This window comes from Mytilus edulis, chromosome 3, assembly GCF_963676685.1.
Source record: "Mytilus edulis chromosome 3, xbMytEdul2.2, whole genome shotgun sequence".
Taxonomy (NCBI): Eukaryota; Metazoa; Mollusca; class Bivalvia; order Mytilida; family Mytilidae; genus Mytilus; species Mytilus edulis.
This window is the reverse complement of record NC_092346.1, coordinates 63,002,432-63,019,411: the sequence shown is the minus strand read 5'-3', so window position 1 is coordinate 63,019,411 and position 16,980 is coordinate 63,002,432. Positions and strand designations below refer to the sequence as shown.

The 16,980-nt window shown below is 33.6% G+C and overlaps 2 protein-coding genes across 2 annotated transcripts; both read left to right on the top strand.

The window, feature by feature from the left end:
- The first annotated feature begins 10,043 nt into the window (after nucleotides 1–10,043).
- On the top strand, nucleotides 10,044–10,547 carry LOC139515364 (uncharacterized). Its single transcript, XM_071304931.1, has one exon. The coding sequence runs from the start codon at nucleotides 10,044–10,046 to the stop codon at nucleotides 10,545–10,547; it is 504 nt and encodes a 167-aa protein (XP_071161032.1).
- A 1,644-nt stretch (nucleotides 10,548–12,191) lies between these two features.
- LOC139515363 (uncharacterized) lies at nucleotides 12,192–12,788 on the top strand. Its single transcript, XM_071304930.1, has one exon. It carries the CDS (start codon nucleotides 12,192–12,194, stop codon nucleotides 12,786–12,788), a length of 597 nt encoding a protein of 198 aa, XP_071161031.1.
- Nucleotides 12,789–16,980: the final 4,192 nt, after the last annotated feature.

The following is a 16,980-nucleotide window of genomic DNA, read 5'->3' as shown; positions in this document are numbered from 1 at the left end:
AACTCACTTATTTACGAAAAGGGTTAAAACCCCACTGAATAAAGATCTGCCAAATTGCCCCACTCATAAAAATATCTTGCTTCCTATAAGTATGTTAAATATAAAAAAAAAAAGATGTGGTATGTTTGCCAATGAGACAACTGTCCACAAGAGACCAAAATGACACAGAAATTAACAACTATAGATCACCGCACGGCCTTCAACAATGAGCAAAGCCAATACAGCATGGTCAGCTATAAAAGGCCCCGGTGTGACAATGTAAAACAATTCAAACGAGAAAACTAACGGTCTTATTTGATAAAAGAATGAACGAAAAACAAATATGTAACACATAAACAAACGACAACCACTGAATTACAGGCTGCTGACTTGGGACAGGCACATTCATAAATAATGTGGCGGGGTTAAACATGTTAGCGGGATCCCAACCCTCCCCCTAATCTGGGACAGTGGTATAACAGTACATAAGAACGAACTATAAAAATCAGTTGAAATAGGCTTAACTCATCAGGTGGACAAAAATACAAGTAGACGTGGCCGGGTACTTATACATCCCAACAACAAAAAGACAGTGGGAACAGATCTGAGAGTACTCGCAGTTATCTGACAGCTAGTTCAAAGCCACTAACAACTAATAAAAAAATCATGCATCTAAGACTAAACTATTAATCCGTACACATCCAACATCCAATGGATTTAGTGTAAATAACTATTAGTAGGTATCCAGTCGTCCTGGTGTAGTGGTATGTGTCGTGGGTTTATATGCTAAAGATCAGTTGAAATAGGCTTAACTCATCAGGTGGACAAAAATACAAGTAGACGTGGCCGGGTACTTATACATCCCAACAACAAAAAGACAGTGGGAACAGATCTGAGAGTACTCGCAGTTATCTGACAGCTTGTTCAAAGCCACTAACAACTAATAAAAAAATCATGCATCTAAGACTAAACTATTAATCCGTACACATCCAACATCCAATGGATTTAGTGTAAATAACTATTAGTAGGTATCCAGTCGTCCTGGTGTAGTGGTATGTGTCGTGGGTTTATATGCTAAAGATCTTGAGTTCAAATCCCAGCATAGACACTGGATTTTTTTCTACGTAAATCTTAATTGATAATCTTTTCGGTATAATTAATAATAAGTTTTATAATGGATTTTGACATTCCCACCAAAATGTTACAGAACAAAGGAAGGCATGTAAAACAAAGAAACTCAAGCTGGGGTTATCTGGTAGGGGTGATCAGGCTCAGATCACCCCTGGTAGAAGAAAGGAGCTGGGATGTAACTTCAATTACATCCCAGCTCCTTTAATTGTTCTAAGAGGGGTATCTATCAAAATTTACGTAGAAAAAATCCAGTGTATGTGCTGGGATTCGAACTCAAGACCTTTAGCATATCAAGCCACGACACATACGACTACATCAGGACGACTGGATACGAACTAACAGTAATTTAACATACTAAAAGGAAGCAAGATATTTTTATAAGTCTGCCGAGTTGGCAGACCTTTATTCAGCTGGGTTTAAACCCTTTTCGTGAATAAGTGAGTTGTCAGACTAATTGTTCAATTTGATTTTACACTTTTTCAAAAGTGAGGCGATTTGGTAAACTGGAGTGGGGCGATTTTTTTTTTAAATGGAGATATAGTGTGGGCCGATTGGCCAGTGGGGCGAGTTGACATTGTTTGATATCTACTCATCGTGTTCGGGGGTCATAAAGGGTATACATCATATAGTAATATATAAAGTATATTATTATGGTTGTGTGGTGTTCTAAACTAGATTTTATGTATTGTAAATGGTTTTTCGTCTAATTTAAAACAGCTGGGATGTAAAAACGTTATCCCATTCGGACTTGGTGTGTCAGTTTTAGGTCACCCACTGGCCTCCAGTTATCGGGGTGATCTTACACTGACACATCGCGTCCTCGTGGGATAGCTTTTAATTACAATACCGAATTTTGCAGTGATCTCAGTGTATTATTTGAATGCATACACAACAGCGAGAGATATCTCATTTTTGTCTTTTTTAACTTGACATACCAAAATGTAAAATCAAAAAAAACATACTGAACTCAGAGGAAAATCTAATCGGAAAGTCCATAATCACATGGCAAAATCAAATACCAAAACACATAAAAAACGAATGGACAAGAATTTTCATACTCCTGAATTGGTACAAGCATTTTTAAATATAGAAAATGGTGGATAAAACCTGGTTTGATAGCGCTAAACCTCTCACTATGGTAACAGTCTCATCAAATTCCGTTATATTTACAATGATGCGATACATCGTTTACATTTTGAAAGAATCTTTATGTGTTAATCACATCTCATGTTTATGTATTTAATATTATGTTATTCTAAATGTAATGATATATAGATTTTAAAATGAATAATGTTATCTCAATTTATGTCATGTTTAATTGGTTGCTAGTTGAATTGTTTATAACCCTACCCCTCAAAAAAAGACAAAACAAAGCAAAAAAATAAAAACAAATAAAAAAAACCACTTCAATATTTGTAATAATTACAAATCTAGTAAAAACGAATTGTCAAATAAATAATCCAGTGAGAATTTATCGCAAAAACACTATTATATACCAATATTTAAAATAAATTGCTGAACCCCGTCACATCATATCATATCATTAATTTGATTCAGGAAATGTCAAAGAAAAACGGCAATTTAAACGAGGTGTTAAAGTGACATACTTCGAACTCTTATACAATACTCAGAATACTTAGTTTTAAGTAAGTTCTTCAGACGATTTTCATTTACAACGACCCATTAGTGTCACTAGAATCATAACAGTTTGAAAGCCGAATCAATGACGAAGTACATTCCGCTAATAACATTATTCTCTTATGTTTCATAAAAATACATTATTTTGATTGAATAACAACATTATTCTGAAATTACCCTTCATTTTAAAATGTAAAATTCTCGATGATACCAGTTTCCTAAATAAAATGCACTCGTGTAAGTCAATAAAAGAAAACTTGAAGTAAATCGTTTTTAAGGACCCTAGCAAAAACAAATGAAATTATAAGTATTGAATGCTTCTGATAGTATTGTTAGGGTTGTAAAAGTGTTGATCGTGCGCACAGTTTAAGAATAAAGTGCTTGCGCTTCATACCAAATGTCAACGCTTTACACTACAATAACTACTCAAAAAGGATCTTCAATTTTTAGATAAATTTTATAATTATGAATTATAGCCATCAGTAAGGTGCAAAAATGCATTTTATCTTGAATTGTGTTAGTCAAACTGAAATAATAATTTTGATCGCCATACAAGTTATCAACAATCAATTTGGTGGTAATTTGTTTTTGATATTGAACAATTTCTTTAAAACAATACGGAAGCTTGAGTTACTGGAAACAAGTGATGGTAGGAAAATGCGTGATGGTAGGGGAAATGATTGAATCGTTCTATGTTTTTTTCATTTATGCCTTCTGGGGAAACTGTCCTTAGCTTTATTATCCAAAACCTTTCCCGAGGAAGTCTGTCGACCCTTGACGAACACTCGTTGTGGTCTATGATAGTGATGATAGACAAATTGGGATCAGGTTGGGCGTGCACATGTCGGGATTTATATTGTTATTGAATTCATATATGTTTACATGTCAGGATTTATATTGTTATTGAATTCATATATGTTTACATGTCGGGATTTATATTGTTATTGAATTCATATATGTTTATATATATGAATTCAATAACAATATAAATGTATGAAAATAAAGAATTAATTTCCTATTTTATAAATGAATGAAATGTTATGAAAAATTGATTTAGTCTTGTTATTAGATTTATAAAGATAAAGGCAACAGTAGTATACCGCTGTTCAAAATCCATAAATCGATAGAGAAAAATACAAATCCGGGTTACAAACTAAAACTGAGGGAAACGCATCAAACATAAGAGGAGAACTACGACACAACAGAAAAACAATTTTAAAATGTAACACACACAGAAACGAACTTAATATAACAATAGCCATTTTCCTGACTTGATACAGGACATTTTAAGAAAAAAATGGTGGATTGAAGCTGGTTTTATGGCATACCAAACCTCCCGCTATTTTTGCAATGTTAAATATAACATTAGAATGACAACATTACATGACAGGACTACAATACAAATAAATAATAGAACATATAGGACAGAGAAACACACGAATAATAGGTAACAAAAGGTAAAAAAAGGTACCAGGTTTAAAATTTTATACGCCAGACGCGTGTTTCGTCCACACAAGACTTACCAGTGACGCTCAGATGAAACAAGTTCGAGAGCAAAACAAGTACAAAGTTGAAGAGCACTAAGGACCAAAAGCTCCAATAAGTTGTGCCCAATACGACTAGGGTTTTCTTCCTGGGATAAGAACATCCTTATTATTTAGAATAATTGATACTTTTGAAAACAGTAAATTAGGCATATATATTATTTTGGATTTTTTTATATGCATGCTTATAATTATAGTGCTTTTATTTGTCTCTAAGATTGTTGATCAGCATTAAACACGTGTCACAATATGATCCAATCGCAGCTTAAAACATTATCTTATAAGTCATATCGTGTTTATTAATGAAAACTTAAAGTTTTCTGTTTGGTTAATTTTTGTTAATATCAATTTAGCGTGGATAGGTACTTATACATCCCGTCATTGTGTTATTGTGCTAATGGTAACTTTTTGTATTCCAGCTATTCATTTTTGCTTATGTGCATTTTCTTTATGTGATTTTAGTTTTCGTTGTTGACATATTTGTGTGTTTAGATACTGATTAAGGTAGTGATACAATGTTGACTGCTGCACTTCAATTTGACGTTTTTTTGCTATTAATCTAAGACAAACGAGACGATTTTAATTTTGAAATTATCAATCCCCCCTCAATCTAAGTTTCAATAAACCAACTTCACCTGCATATGGTATATATATGTCGTGTACATTTTATCATTTTGTACAGGTTATTACTTGTACAAATATAATTGTGACAGTAATTACTTGTACAATATTTGGTGAGAAAAAGATAATAACTTGTACAACACAATATATTTGGGTTATATTTGTTTCTTCTTTTGCTTTGAATGTTTTATTCAAAAACTCCTTTATTTGGGTTTGTAAGTCTGGGAATTTTTGTCAATTGTTTGGTATTTATCTATTCGTTCTTTTTTTTATTTATTCTTATCATTCAGCGTATGTTTTTTAAAATCTATATTGGGTTTGTTTTTCTTTTCTTTTTTATCAGCTGAGTATCAATGATATTTTTTTTTAAATGTTAGAAGATTAAAAACAAACAACGGACGCAAAGTACAAAGCAATTCTACGTTCACAGTAAACTGACGTACTTTCATTTTGCTATTCAGAAACGAACTTGAATGTGTATCATGACCGTTTACATTTTTTCCTATTTTTAGAAACCTAAGGCCACTAGTGCTTATAGATCTTTTATCATGCAGTGAATACACAATTTAAAAAATTCTCAAAAATTAATTTTTATCTGTTTGTAAAATTATTTCATATTTTTCTACACCTTATTCTCCCTCAGTTTGGGAAAGTGTGTTTAGTTGATACTGTATTTATTGTCCAATCACACTACATGTTCAGATACATTGACTTAGGTAGTGTACACAAAAGAGCAACCTAAATTCTGAAATACAAATACTACCGTGCCACCTTAACAGCTTGTTGCCACATACAGACTACTGGTGCAAAGTGACAAAGTCGTTAAAATCAAGAATAAAATAAAACCCTTCTACCATTTATTGTCAAACATAAATCATGATAAAAAGTTGCATATGTAATATCATATATTGGAAACAAAAGTAAAGCTTGATAAATCAAAAAACCTATTGGTTAGCACAAGACATGACATGACATCTAAAACTATACAAAAAGTAAGCAATTGTACTGCGTTCATGACGTTAAACCCATTGTTCTCTGGTATGTCCAACATTGTCTCTGAATCTTTTCGATTGATGTCGACTCATTAAAACCAATCATGATTCTAACTTTTGTTTCTAGTTTGAATCCAGCACAACTCTTTTGATATTCATACAGTCATTCAACTATACAACAAAAAAAATAATTTCGTCTCATTTGCGAATGAGTTTTTCGATTTCTGCTACATTCAAAACAACATACTGCCGTAAGAAATATCTTTGATGTGCTGTCTTTTTTTAACTTAATTTTACTTCCTTACATAAATAATATCCTTACGTGTGTGGATGTCGAATTATTAAAAGAGTTATTGTCATGCCAAAGTTCATTACATCGATCATGCTATTTTGTTTCAATCTTACACTTTAGTTTTGACTTCTTTTTAGCTCACCTGGCCGATAAGCCAAGTGAGCTTTTCTCATCACTTGGCGTCCGTCGTCCGTCGTCGTCGTCCTGCGTTAACTTCTACAAAAATCTTCTCCTCTGAAACCTATGGGCCAAATTTAACCAAACTTTGCCACAATCTTCATTGGGGTATTTAGCTTAAAAAGTGTGTCCGGTGCCGCGCCCAACCAACCAAGATGGCCGCCATGGCTAAAAATAGAACATAGGGGGTAAAATGCAGTTTTTGGCTTATAACTCAAAAACCAAAGCATTTAGAGCAAATCTGACAGGGTAAAATGGTTTATCAGGTCAAGATCTATCTGCCCTGATATTTTCAGATGAATCGGACAATCCGTTGTTGGGTTGCTGCCCCTGAATTGGTAATTTTATGGAAATTTTGCTGTTTTTGGTTATTATCTTGAATATTAGTATAGATAGAGATAAACTGTAAACAGCAATAATTTTCAGCAAAGTAAGATATACAAATAAGTCAACATGACCAAAATGGTCAGTTGATCACTTTAGGAGTTATTGCCGTTTATAGTCAATGTTAAACCATTTTTCGTAAATCTTAGTAATCTTTTAGAAAAATCTTCTCCTCTGAAACTACTGGGCCAAATTTAACCAAATTTGGCCATAACAATCATTTGGGTATCTTGTTAAAAAAATGTGTCCGGTGACCCGGCCAACCAACCAAGATGGCCGCCATGGCTAAAAATAGAACATAGGGGTAAAATGCAGTTTTTGGCTTATAACTCAAAAACTAAAGCATTTAAAGCAAATCTGACAGGAAGTAAAATTGTTGATCAGGTCACGATCTATCTGCCCTGGAATTTTCAGATGAATCGGATAATCGGTTGTTAGGTTGCTGCGCCTGAATTGTTAATTTTGAGGAAATTTTGCTGTTTTTTTGTTATTATCTTGAATATTATTATAGATAAAGATAAACTGTAAACAGCAATAAAGTACAGCAAAGTAAGAACTAAAAATAAGTCAGTATGACCAAAATAGTCAATTGACCACCTAAGGAGTTATTGCCCTTCATAGTCAATTTTTAACAATTTTCTTAAAATTTGAAGATTTTCAATAACATTTTCCACAGAAAGTACTGTAACGGTTATAGATAGAGATAATTGTAAGCAGCAAGAATGTTTAGTAAAGTAATATCTACAAACACATCACCATCACCAAAACACAATTTTGTCATGAATCCATCTGTGTCCATTGTTTAATATTCACATAGACCAAGGTGAGCGACACAGGCTCTTTAGAGCCCCTAGTTTTTTTTGTTTTTTTTTTTTGTTTTTTTTTTTAAAGTTTTGCTCATATATTTGATAAACAAAAAGTACACACATTTTGAATGTTTATATCTTTAGGTGTTATTCAAAAATTATTTGTTTAATACGAAACGATTTGTTGAGAACATTACATAGGCCAATGTAGAATAATGATTTGTACAAGTTATTATCTTTTTCTTAGTAAAAATTGTACTAGTAATTACTTGTATAATTGTTTTTTTTACAAGTAATAACCTGTATGATGGCTTCATATAAGTAATTCCTTGTATAAAATGTTTGTACAAGTAATAACCTGTACAAAATAATAACTTGTACACTACACGACATATATATGTGGTCAAGTAGCTGGCACAAGGAAGTCATGTTCAAAACTAATGCTAGTAAATTTGTATTCAAAAAGACAACCCGAACACTCACGTACGATGTTTTATTTAATAGATGACCAAAGCAACAGGTCATTGGCCACTTCCAATTTCTTTTATTTGTTTTCTGATAATGGACCTGAAACTGAATATGTTTTGTCGTCTTGCGCTGGAAAATTCACAACATCTGGACGTTTAGCTAGGGACTACGTGGTAGAAGCTTTAAAATGGTCTTATGGGTTTGACTTACCAACTATCATAGAATGTAATGACATTCCGAACAATTGACAGGAAATAGCGTCCCCTAATGTGGCTATTCAGTATCATCATCTTGCAGACATTGCTCCTTACATTCCTGAAATCGATAAGCATGCACAGCTTGATCTTTTGAAAGGAAGAGATTTGATATCAGTACTCGATCAACGTCTTGGCAAAGGTAACCTCCCATATGCACAGAAGCTGCCTTTAGGGTGGGCAATAATTGGTGAAGTGTGTCTCGGGAAAACTCATCCCGCTGGCATTCTAGATTGCGTAAATGTAAACAAGACTACCATTTAGAGTAATGGCCGTGCTACTTCTTAAACCTTGTCAAAATGAATTACTAATAGATACGAACGTTTTCCGTACAACTCACAAAGATGAAAAAAATGGAGCATCAATCGAAGACGATACATAAAAGAATTCAGGTTTTGTTGAAAATTCAGATGGTTGTTGGGTTGCTCCATTGCCCTCCGTGAGCATCGGCCAATATTAGAAAACAACAAACAATTAGCTTTAAAGAGAGCAAAATCTTTTGATTACAGCTTGAAAATTAATTCTACAAAACGAGAACATGTCATACAATTCATGCAGAAAATCATCGAAAATAGTCATGCTGAAAAAGTACGGGGCGCCGAATGGGACTCTTGTGGTTTTGTACTCAAAATTCAATTTTGTACGGACAAAAGTGACTTTTGTTCAACAAAAATAAGTTCAGTTTAACAAAATTTGTATCATACTACAAATTTAAAATTTTGTCATACAAAATTATCTATCAGCGGACAAAAGTCACTTTTGTCATGACAAAATTCATTTTTGTTACAAAGACTTGAATTTTGTTACCTAATTTGAAAATTGGGCGACAAAAGTCAATTTTGTATTCAAATTAGTTTAGTTTGGTTTCTGTGAACTAATTTGCATACAAAATCGACTTTTGTTACACAAAATTGACAAAAATGAATTTTGTCTCAACAAAATTGACAAAATTGACTTTTGTCTCAACAAAATTAACAAAATTGACTTTTGTCTCAACAAAATTGACAAAATTGAATTTTGTCTCACAAAAGTCAATTTTGTCTCACAAAAGTTAATTTTGTCTCACAAAAGTCAATTTTGTCTCACAAAATTGAATCTTACCTCACACAATTGACTTTTGTGATTTAATTTCCATATCAGGTAACAAAAGTCAATTTTGTATGCAAATATGTTTATATTTGCATACCTTTTAGACAAAGTGACTTTTGTCATGACAAATATGAATTTTGTCTACAAAAATGAATTTTGTCATGACAAAAATGAATTTTGTCTACACAAATGAATTTTGTCTACACAAATGAATTTTGTCATCACAAAATTGAAGTTCTCACAAAACAAGTCTGTAGCACATAGTTTTGTAAGACAAAAATGATTTTGTTATGACAGAATTGAATTTTGTACAAAACCACAAGAGTCCCATTCGGCGCCCCGTAAAAAGCGCCACCATTGGCTATATCGTCTTAATGTTGGTACTTACCTATGTTTGGTATATATCACACCAAAAAACCTGACAGTATCAGAGTTGTATTTGATGCATCCGCAGTGTGTAATGGTCATTCATTAAATAAAGTTTTGTTAAAGGGACCAGACCTCACGAACCGCCTGTTACGGATTTTGCTTCGTTTTCAAAAAAAGCAGTAACTGCCGACGTCGAACGAATGTTCTATAATTTCAAAGTCAGTGTAGAGCAACGTAATTACCTTCGTTTCATTTGGCATACTTAAAATGACATTGAAAAACCATTGATTGATTATCGTATGACTGTTCACGTATTTGGCAGCAGTCCCTCACCGACAGTGGCAACTTATAGACTTAGGAAATCTGCTGAAACTGCTGATCAAGATGTGAAGGATTTTGTAGACCGCAACTTTTACGTTGACGATGGTCTATTGTCGTGTCAAAATGTTGAGACAGCTGTTGATTTAGTAAAGAGAACACAAAGTGCATTGTCAAGTGGTGGTAATCTAAGGTTACATAAAATAGCCTCAAATAGCAAATATTTGTTAAGCCAGTTTCCCGTTAATGATCTGGCTAAGAATCTCAAAGATCTGAAATTTGAAAATGAATGTTTACCTTTGCAAAGAAGCCTAGGTATGGCTTGGGATATTAACACTGACTGTTTTACCTTTCAAGTAGCACATGACATCAAGCCATTTAGCAAGCGTGGTGTATTATCAACGATCAACTCTCTTTTTGCTCCAATTGGCTTTTCAGCCCCTGTTTCAGTTCGTGGTAGGACTTCACAAGGACACACTGAATGAGATGACCCATTACCTGATACTTACCTACATCCATTGAAACAGTGGATTAATACGTTACCTGATCTTGAGCAATGCTGTATTCCACGTATGTATAGTGACATCTCCTATGCAGAAGCTTCGAACAAAGAAGTTCATATCTTTTGTGATGCTTCAAAAAAGGCAATAGGTGCGGTGGTTTATTTGAAATTAATTGACTCACACCATGTAACGGTTAGTTTTTTATTGGGAAAGGCGAAGGTTGCGCCTTCACATGGGAATACTATTCCTCGATTAGAACTGTGCGCCTCTGTTCTTGCCGCATAATTATCTGATCTTGTCAAAGAGCATTTGGGTATAGATAAAAGTAAAATGTACTTTTACTCAGACAACAAAAGAGGTTACTTGACAAATGAGTCAAAGAGGTTTCATGTATACGTTGGAAATCGAGTGCGACGAATTCGAGTCTCTTGTGATCCAAAACGATGGAGTCATGTTTCAACTGAAAATAATCCGGCAGATATCACAAGACGAGGAATTAATACTGCTAAAGTTCTTCATTTTGAAAACTTTGAGAATCTATGTGTTCCTAATTTATGCACATTATTTTGATCTACAGTTTGTGTTTTTTAGCTACTTGCACATCTGGGCAAATCTCCTTGTCACTATCAGCATCAACCAACTGATGTGGACCTTTATCTAAATTTCCAAGGGACATGTTATAAAGAAATGCTGGTCCCTTCATCCATATACTATTTGATAACACTAGTCAGAGCAATTTCCTTATTGAAACGACTTGTTAGAAATCTAGCGCATACTAGCAATAAACATGAACATTTAGATGCATACAAACAAGCAGATGTTTTGAAACAAGCCCAATAATTCATAATTCATGAGGTTCAAAGAGAAAATAGACAGTATCAGACAAGGAACATAGTTACATAACAACAGTTCTCTCTCGCAACTATGGCCCATACTTGATGTTGATGATACCTTAAGAGTTGGTGGTCGCTTACGAAATTACAAAGATTGTTCCGATCTTTCAAAGCATCCTATTATCTTACCAAAACACCACCATATATCATTACTTGTTGTTCATGTTGTTCGACACTTCCATGAAAAAGTGGCTCATCAAGGCAGAAGCCTCACAGATGGTGCTATCCGTACAGCTGGTTTTTGGATTTTAGGCAGTCGTCGTTTAGTTTTTTCAGTACTGCATAAATGTGTGATATGTCGTAAGCTTCGTGGTAGTTTTGGTTGGCAGCAAATGGCAGATTTGCCTGATGACAGATTAAAACCATCATCAAGCCATTTACATTCGTCGGTGTTGACACTTTTGGCCCATGGCCCATAGCTTATAGACGCAAACGTGGGATACAAGCTAATCAGAAAAGATGGGCACTTATGTTTACATGTCTCGTCAGTAGAGCAATACATATAGAAGTAATAGAGTAGATCAGCAGTGCTTCATTTATAAATGCGTTGCGTCGTTTCATTGCCTTAAGGGATGAAGTTAAACAGTTCCGTTCGGATAGGGGAACACATTTTGTTGGCAGTGAAAAAGAGTTAAATATGATCACTGAATTTGTTGAAAAAAAGACTCTGTAAAAAGTTTTCTCTCAAAACAACGACGTCTTGTGACAATTTAATCCTCCACACGCTTCCCACATGGGAGGAGTGTGGGAAAGGATGTTTGGTGTTTCACGAAAGATTTTAGATTCAATGTTACTGCGAGAAGGTTCAAAAACTCTTACTTATGAAGTTCTTTATATCCTGTTATTGGAGGTAACAGCAATTGTAAATGCAAGACCCTTGGTCCCAGTGTCAACTGACCTAGAATCACCATGTGTTCTTTGTCCAGCAATGCTTCTCACGTATAAAACAAATCAGTACAATGTTTCTTTTCCATCATTCGGAAATAAAGACATGTTGAAATCTCAATGGAAGCACACTCAGTTTCTAGCAGAAGAGTTTTGGAACTGCTGTAATGAATATTTAAACCGTCTAAAAACTCGACAAAAATGGACCTGTGAAAACAGTAATATGAAGGAAGGCGATTTAGAACTTTTAAGAGATCATGAATGTGCTCGCAACAATTGGCCAGTTGCAATTGTTGAAAAGACATTCCCTATTGGTGATCAGAAAGTCAGAAAAGTTCAAAATCGTGTTGTGCGTGATGGAAAAGCAGTTAGTTATGTTAGACCAATCAACAACCCAGTAATGTTGGTAGAGCATGTGGAACTAAAAGAAAGTGAAATAGACTAATGATTATAATTATAACTCGTTGAATCTTCAAATAGTTAGAACATTTTATAACAGTAATTACAATTTTCATTGATAATTTGTTCATGTTATTTTCAAATTTGTTTATGAATTGGTGATTTCAGTTTGAAATGACACACTCCAAAAATTACGGATCTGTCCGTCATTAGGTCATTATAGTCGCCGTCACGTAAAATTGGCACCATGTTTTTTGTCAAAATTTTCTTAAATATCGACCGCGTTTACTAAAGATCATGTTTTTCAATTAGGGGAAGAAAATACTGTCCAAATATCCACTACTGTCCTACCTTTTATTGTGTTTGCACTGTATAATCCTGACATTCACATAATCCAAGATTATTTTGTATGGTGGAATCCGACATTGTTATTACCGGAAATGTTGCCGTCGAGTTCCACGTGTTCTCCATTTTCTTGTGTCTCTCGGAGCTTTTCGTCATCTTTACGTAAAAAGCGCGGAAATTGAATCATCAATGGCAATGATATTACCGGAGAGTAACCAATGTTATGAAAGGGATCCTCATAGAAACCAAGATGGCGGTATTACAATGTAAATAATCTTGAAAATGTGAAGGTCAGGATTATACAGTCCAAACACAATAAAAGGTAGGACAGTAGTGGATATTTGTACAGGATTTTACTTCCGCTAAATGAAAAATATCATCTTGAGTAAACGCGGCTGATATTTTTTTTTTACGAACATGGTGCCAATTTTACGTGACGGTGACTATAGGTCGAATTTTATTTTAATGTTCGCCAAACGGCAAAGGCCGCAAAGGCAAACAAACTTGTCTATGGTATTCAACCCTCCACAGGGTGAGTTGTTTGTTAAACTGTAGTTTATAACCTTTATCTTTATGTCCGATATACATATTCACTGTGTCTAAACCACACCGGCAAAATTTGCTCGGACTTGATGGTATCTAACATCCGGCACAATGACGGAACACCAATAGACAAAAGAAAGGTAGATTTCTCCTTATTTTTTTATTTTTTTTATGATATCGAAGAATATATATACATATACAACTATTTTCTATTGTGAGATGCAATATTTTCTACAACCGTTCTATATTAACGGAGAAATAAGTCAAAATGCATGTTAAAATGACGAATTGAGTGAACCTTGCCTCGAAATTGTTTAATTTCTCGTTAAATTGTTCACATTGTACGGAAAGAAAGGTACGGTAAGATAGATATTGACACGGAGATTGCAAATTTAGTTATTATGAACATCTCCATAATTGTATCTCTGTGTATGGAACGAAAGAAATAGGTTATGTCAAAATGGAACTGGCCGGTTTCGTCAATGTTGTTACTACACAATCACCCGGTTTCGTCTATATATATCACCCGGTTTTTTTTTTTTTTTTAACAAACAATTTATGAAAAGAAACTTTGGCACGGATCTGAACATTGTCTTTCGAGAATTTAAATATATATTTATTGTAAAGTAAACTTGGCGTGTTAAAATCTATTTTAAACGGGCACTTTTGGACATAGTTAATTATGATAATACACATTTTCCTAATGAAAGGCGTATCCCTTATTTCACTTAACTTCAAACTTATTTTAAATGGAATATAAATACTGAATAGCAAACACTGGTATCTAATTATTTTGTAACATTATTATATTTTCTTTGTTTATAATAGTAGTATGTAAAGATGAAAAATAAAAGGATGTGTTTTGATTGTGCCATAATTTTAATTTACTATACTATATTATATACACTTAGTTTACAATATTTACTATCACTCATTAATACATTTATGCATTCAATCATTGACGAACAGTCCCAAACCGACTATAGTCTATACTGTTCTGCACAAATTAATCATGCATGCAGTCCTGCCAGATTTTCTGGTACTATATATACTGTGTTACTTACGCACTAAAGCGAGTTTTCACACTTAAGCATCCATAACATAGGAGTGAGATTTGTAACTTTCTCCCCGTCTGTTTATTTTCATAGGCATGTTTTTCACATTATTTTTACAGTTCAAATTCATTTTTTGTACAGTTTAAATTCAATTGAAACTTCAAGATAACTTTCGAAAACAATATCTGACAGTTTTGTATTTTCAATGTGAATAAAAGTTGGTTTGCAAAACATGACCGTCATTTATATCTAGGTCTTATTAAGAAGAAGTGACGGTAACCACTTATCCCATAAACATTGACAATGAGACAACTTTCTTTTAGACACAAAAATTATGTTGAAATAATCAAGTTTAGGTCAGCGTATGCCTTAAACAATGAGAAAGACACACAAACTGCATGAAAGCAAGCTATAACAGGGCCCTAAATTATAAATGTAAAACAATTCAAACAAGAAAATTACCTGCCTATTTTATGTTCAAAACGCATATGGTATAAAGCAACCAAAGACAACCATGTAATTACAAGCGTGTGATTCGGGAATGGACTGAGTCAGTGTGTTGTCGAAGACACAAACAGTACAACAAAAGTACAAATAAAAAAAAATGATGAAAAAACCTTAACTCGTCCGATGACAGAGCCTGTATAGTAAATGCGCGATGTGTGCCAAAACTTGTATCGTAGTTAAAATTATCCCTTAAATATAATAAATATACATGTATTCAGAGTTTACTATAAAGTCCATTATCACTGAACTAGTATAAATATTTATTAAATAAATAAATAAATAAATAAATAAATAATCTTTATTTCAAGAGGATGATCCCATTAGTTAAAACTAATGATTAAGGGGCCAGCTAAAGGACGCCACCGGATGCGGGAGTTTCTAGCTTCATCGAAGACCCATTGTGGCCTTCGGCTGTTTTCTGCTCTATGGTCGGGCAAAAAAATAATCAAAATATTGTTCTACTCGCTACGCTCGGCGGTATGTAAAAATTGTTCGAATTACGTCCACTTTGAAATAAACTGAATCCGTCTGTCCGTATATATTGTCAAAATATATTGACCAACGTCAGTGTACGATCATCATAACACAACGGCGACAGTACAGACTCGGTTTTTTTTTAGTAATGTTAACAAAATAATTATAATTGAATTTTGTCGATGACCTGAGACTATTATACTAATTTGTACATAGCAGTATAGTTACAATAAGGGATGAAAAAAAATATTTTAATGCATGGTAGTTGTATAAATCCTACATTCATTTTCTATGTCGATTATGCATGCAAATACAGTTGTCTTATTATCAACGTTTATCCTTAAGAAGATTTTTTTTTAACGATTGTAGAAAAGATTACATACATAGAACGATTAGATTACTTATAAAGGTGTCCATCCTTTTGTGCGAGAAAATTACATATCAATTTTGTGTTTCGATTTTTAAGACCGTAAACTTTAATTTCAAGTTTAAACATGTTCAACATATTTTCCCATAACTCATATAGAAAACGCATATTAAGAGAGCTTAATCTCAATATGCTGTTAAAAAATTTCGGAATGCAAAGTAAATTAAAATATTTGTGTTCTATAAGAGTAGGAATTCAAGTTTTTGCTTATTATTTATTTGAATCTGAGATTCATATAAATAATAAGCCGTTGTCCGGTGAACGAACTTGTTTTCCAACGACCCACAAAACTCCTTTTGAACGTTGAAGTTAAAATAATCAATTATAATGTAATGCGATTATGATTTTTTTTATTTGACCAAACCGGGTTATGCATTTTGAAATCTATGACGAAACCGGGTTGTATACATTGACGAAACCGGCCAGTTCCATTTTGACATGACCCATTTCTTTCGTTCCATACACAGAGGTACAATTATGGAGATGCTCATAATAACTAAATTTGCAATCTCCGTGTCAATATCTATCTTCCCGTACCTTTCTTTCCGTACAATGTGAACAATTTAACGAGAAATTAAACAATTTCGAGGCAAGGTTCACTCAATTCGTCATTTTGACATGCATTTTGACTTATTTCTCCGTTAATATAGAACGGTTGTAGAAAATATTGCATCTCACAATAGAAAATAGTTGTATATGTATATATATTCTTCGATATCATAAAAAAAAATTAAAAAATAAGGAGAAACCTACCTTTCTTTTGTCTATTAGTGTTCCGTCATTGTGCCGGATGTTAGATACCATCGAGTCCGAGCAAATTTTGCCGGTGTGGTTTAGACACAGTGATATTGAAAGTCTAAGGTCAGTCCTTTTGTATTAAATTGTGA

What these genes read in the sequence shown, in the direction of transcription:
- LOC139515364 (XM_071304931.1), top strand. Translation starts at nt 10,044, where the DNA reads ATGACTGTTCACGTATTTGGCAGCAGTCCCTCACCGACAGTGGCAACT.
- LOC139515363 (XM_071304930.1), top strand. Translation starts at nt 12,192, where the DNA reads ATGGGAGGAGTGTGGGAAAGGATGTTTGGTGTTTCACGAAAGATTTTA.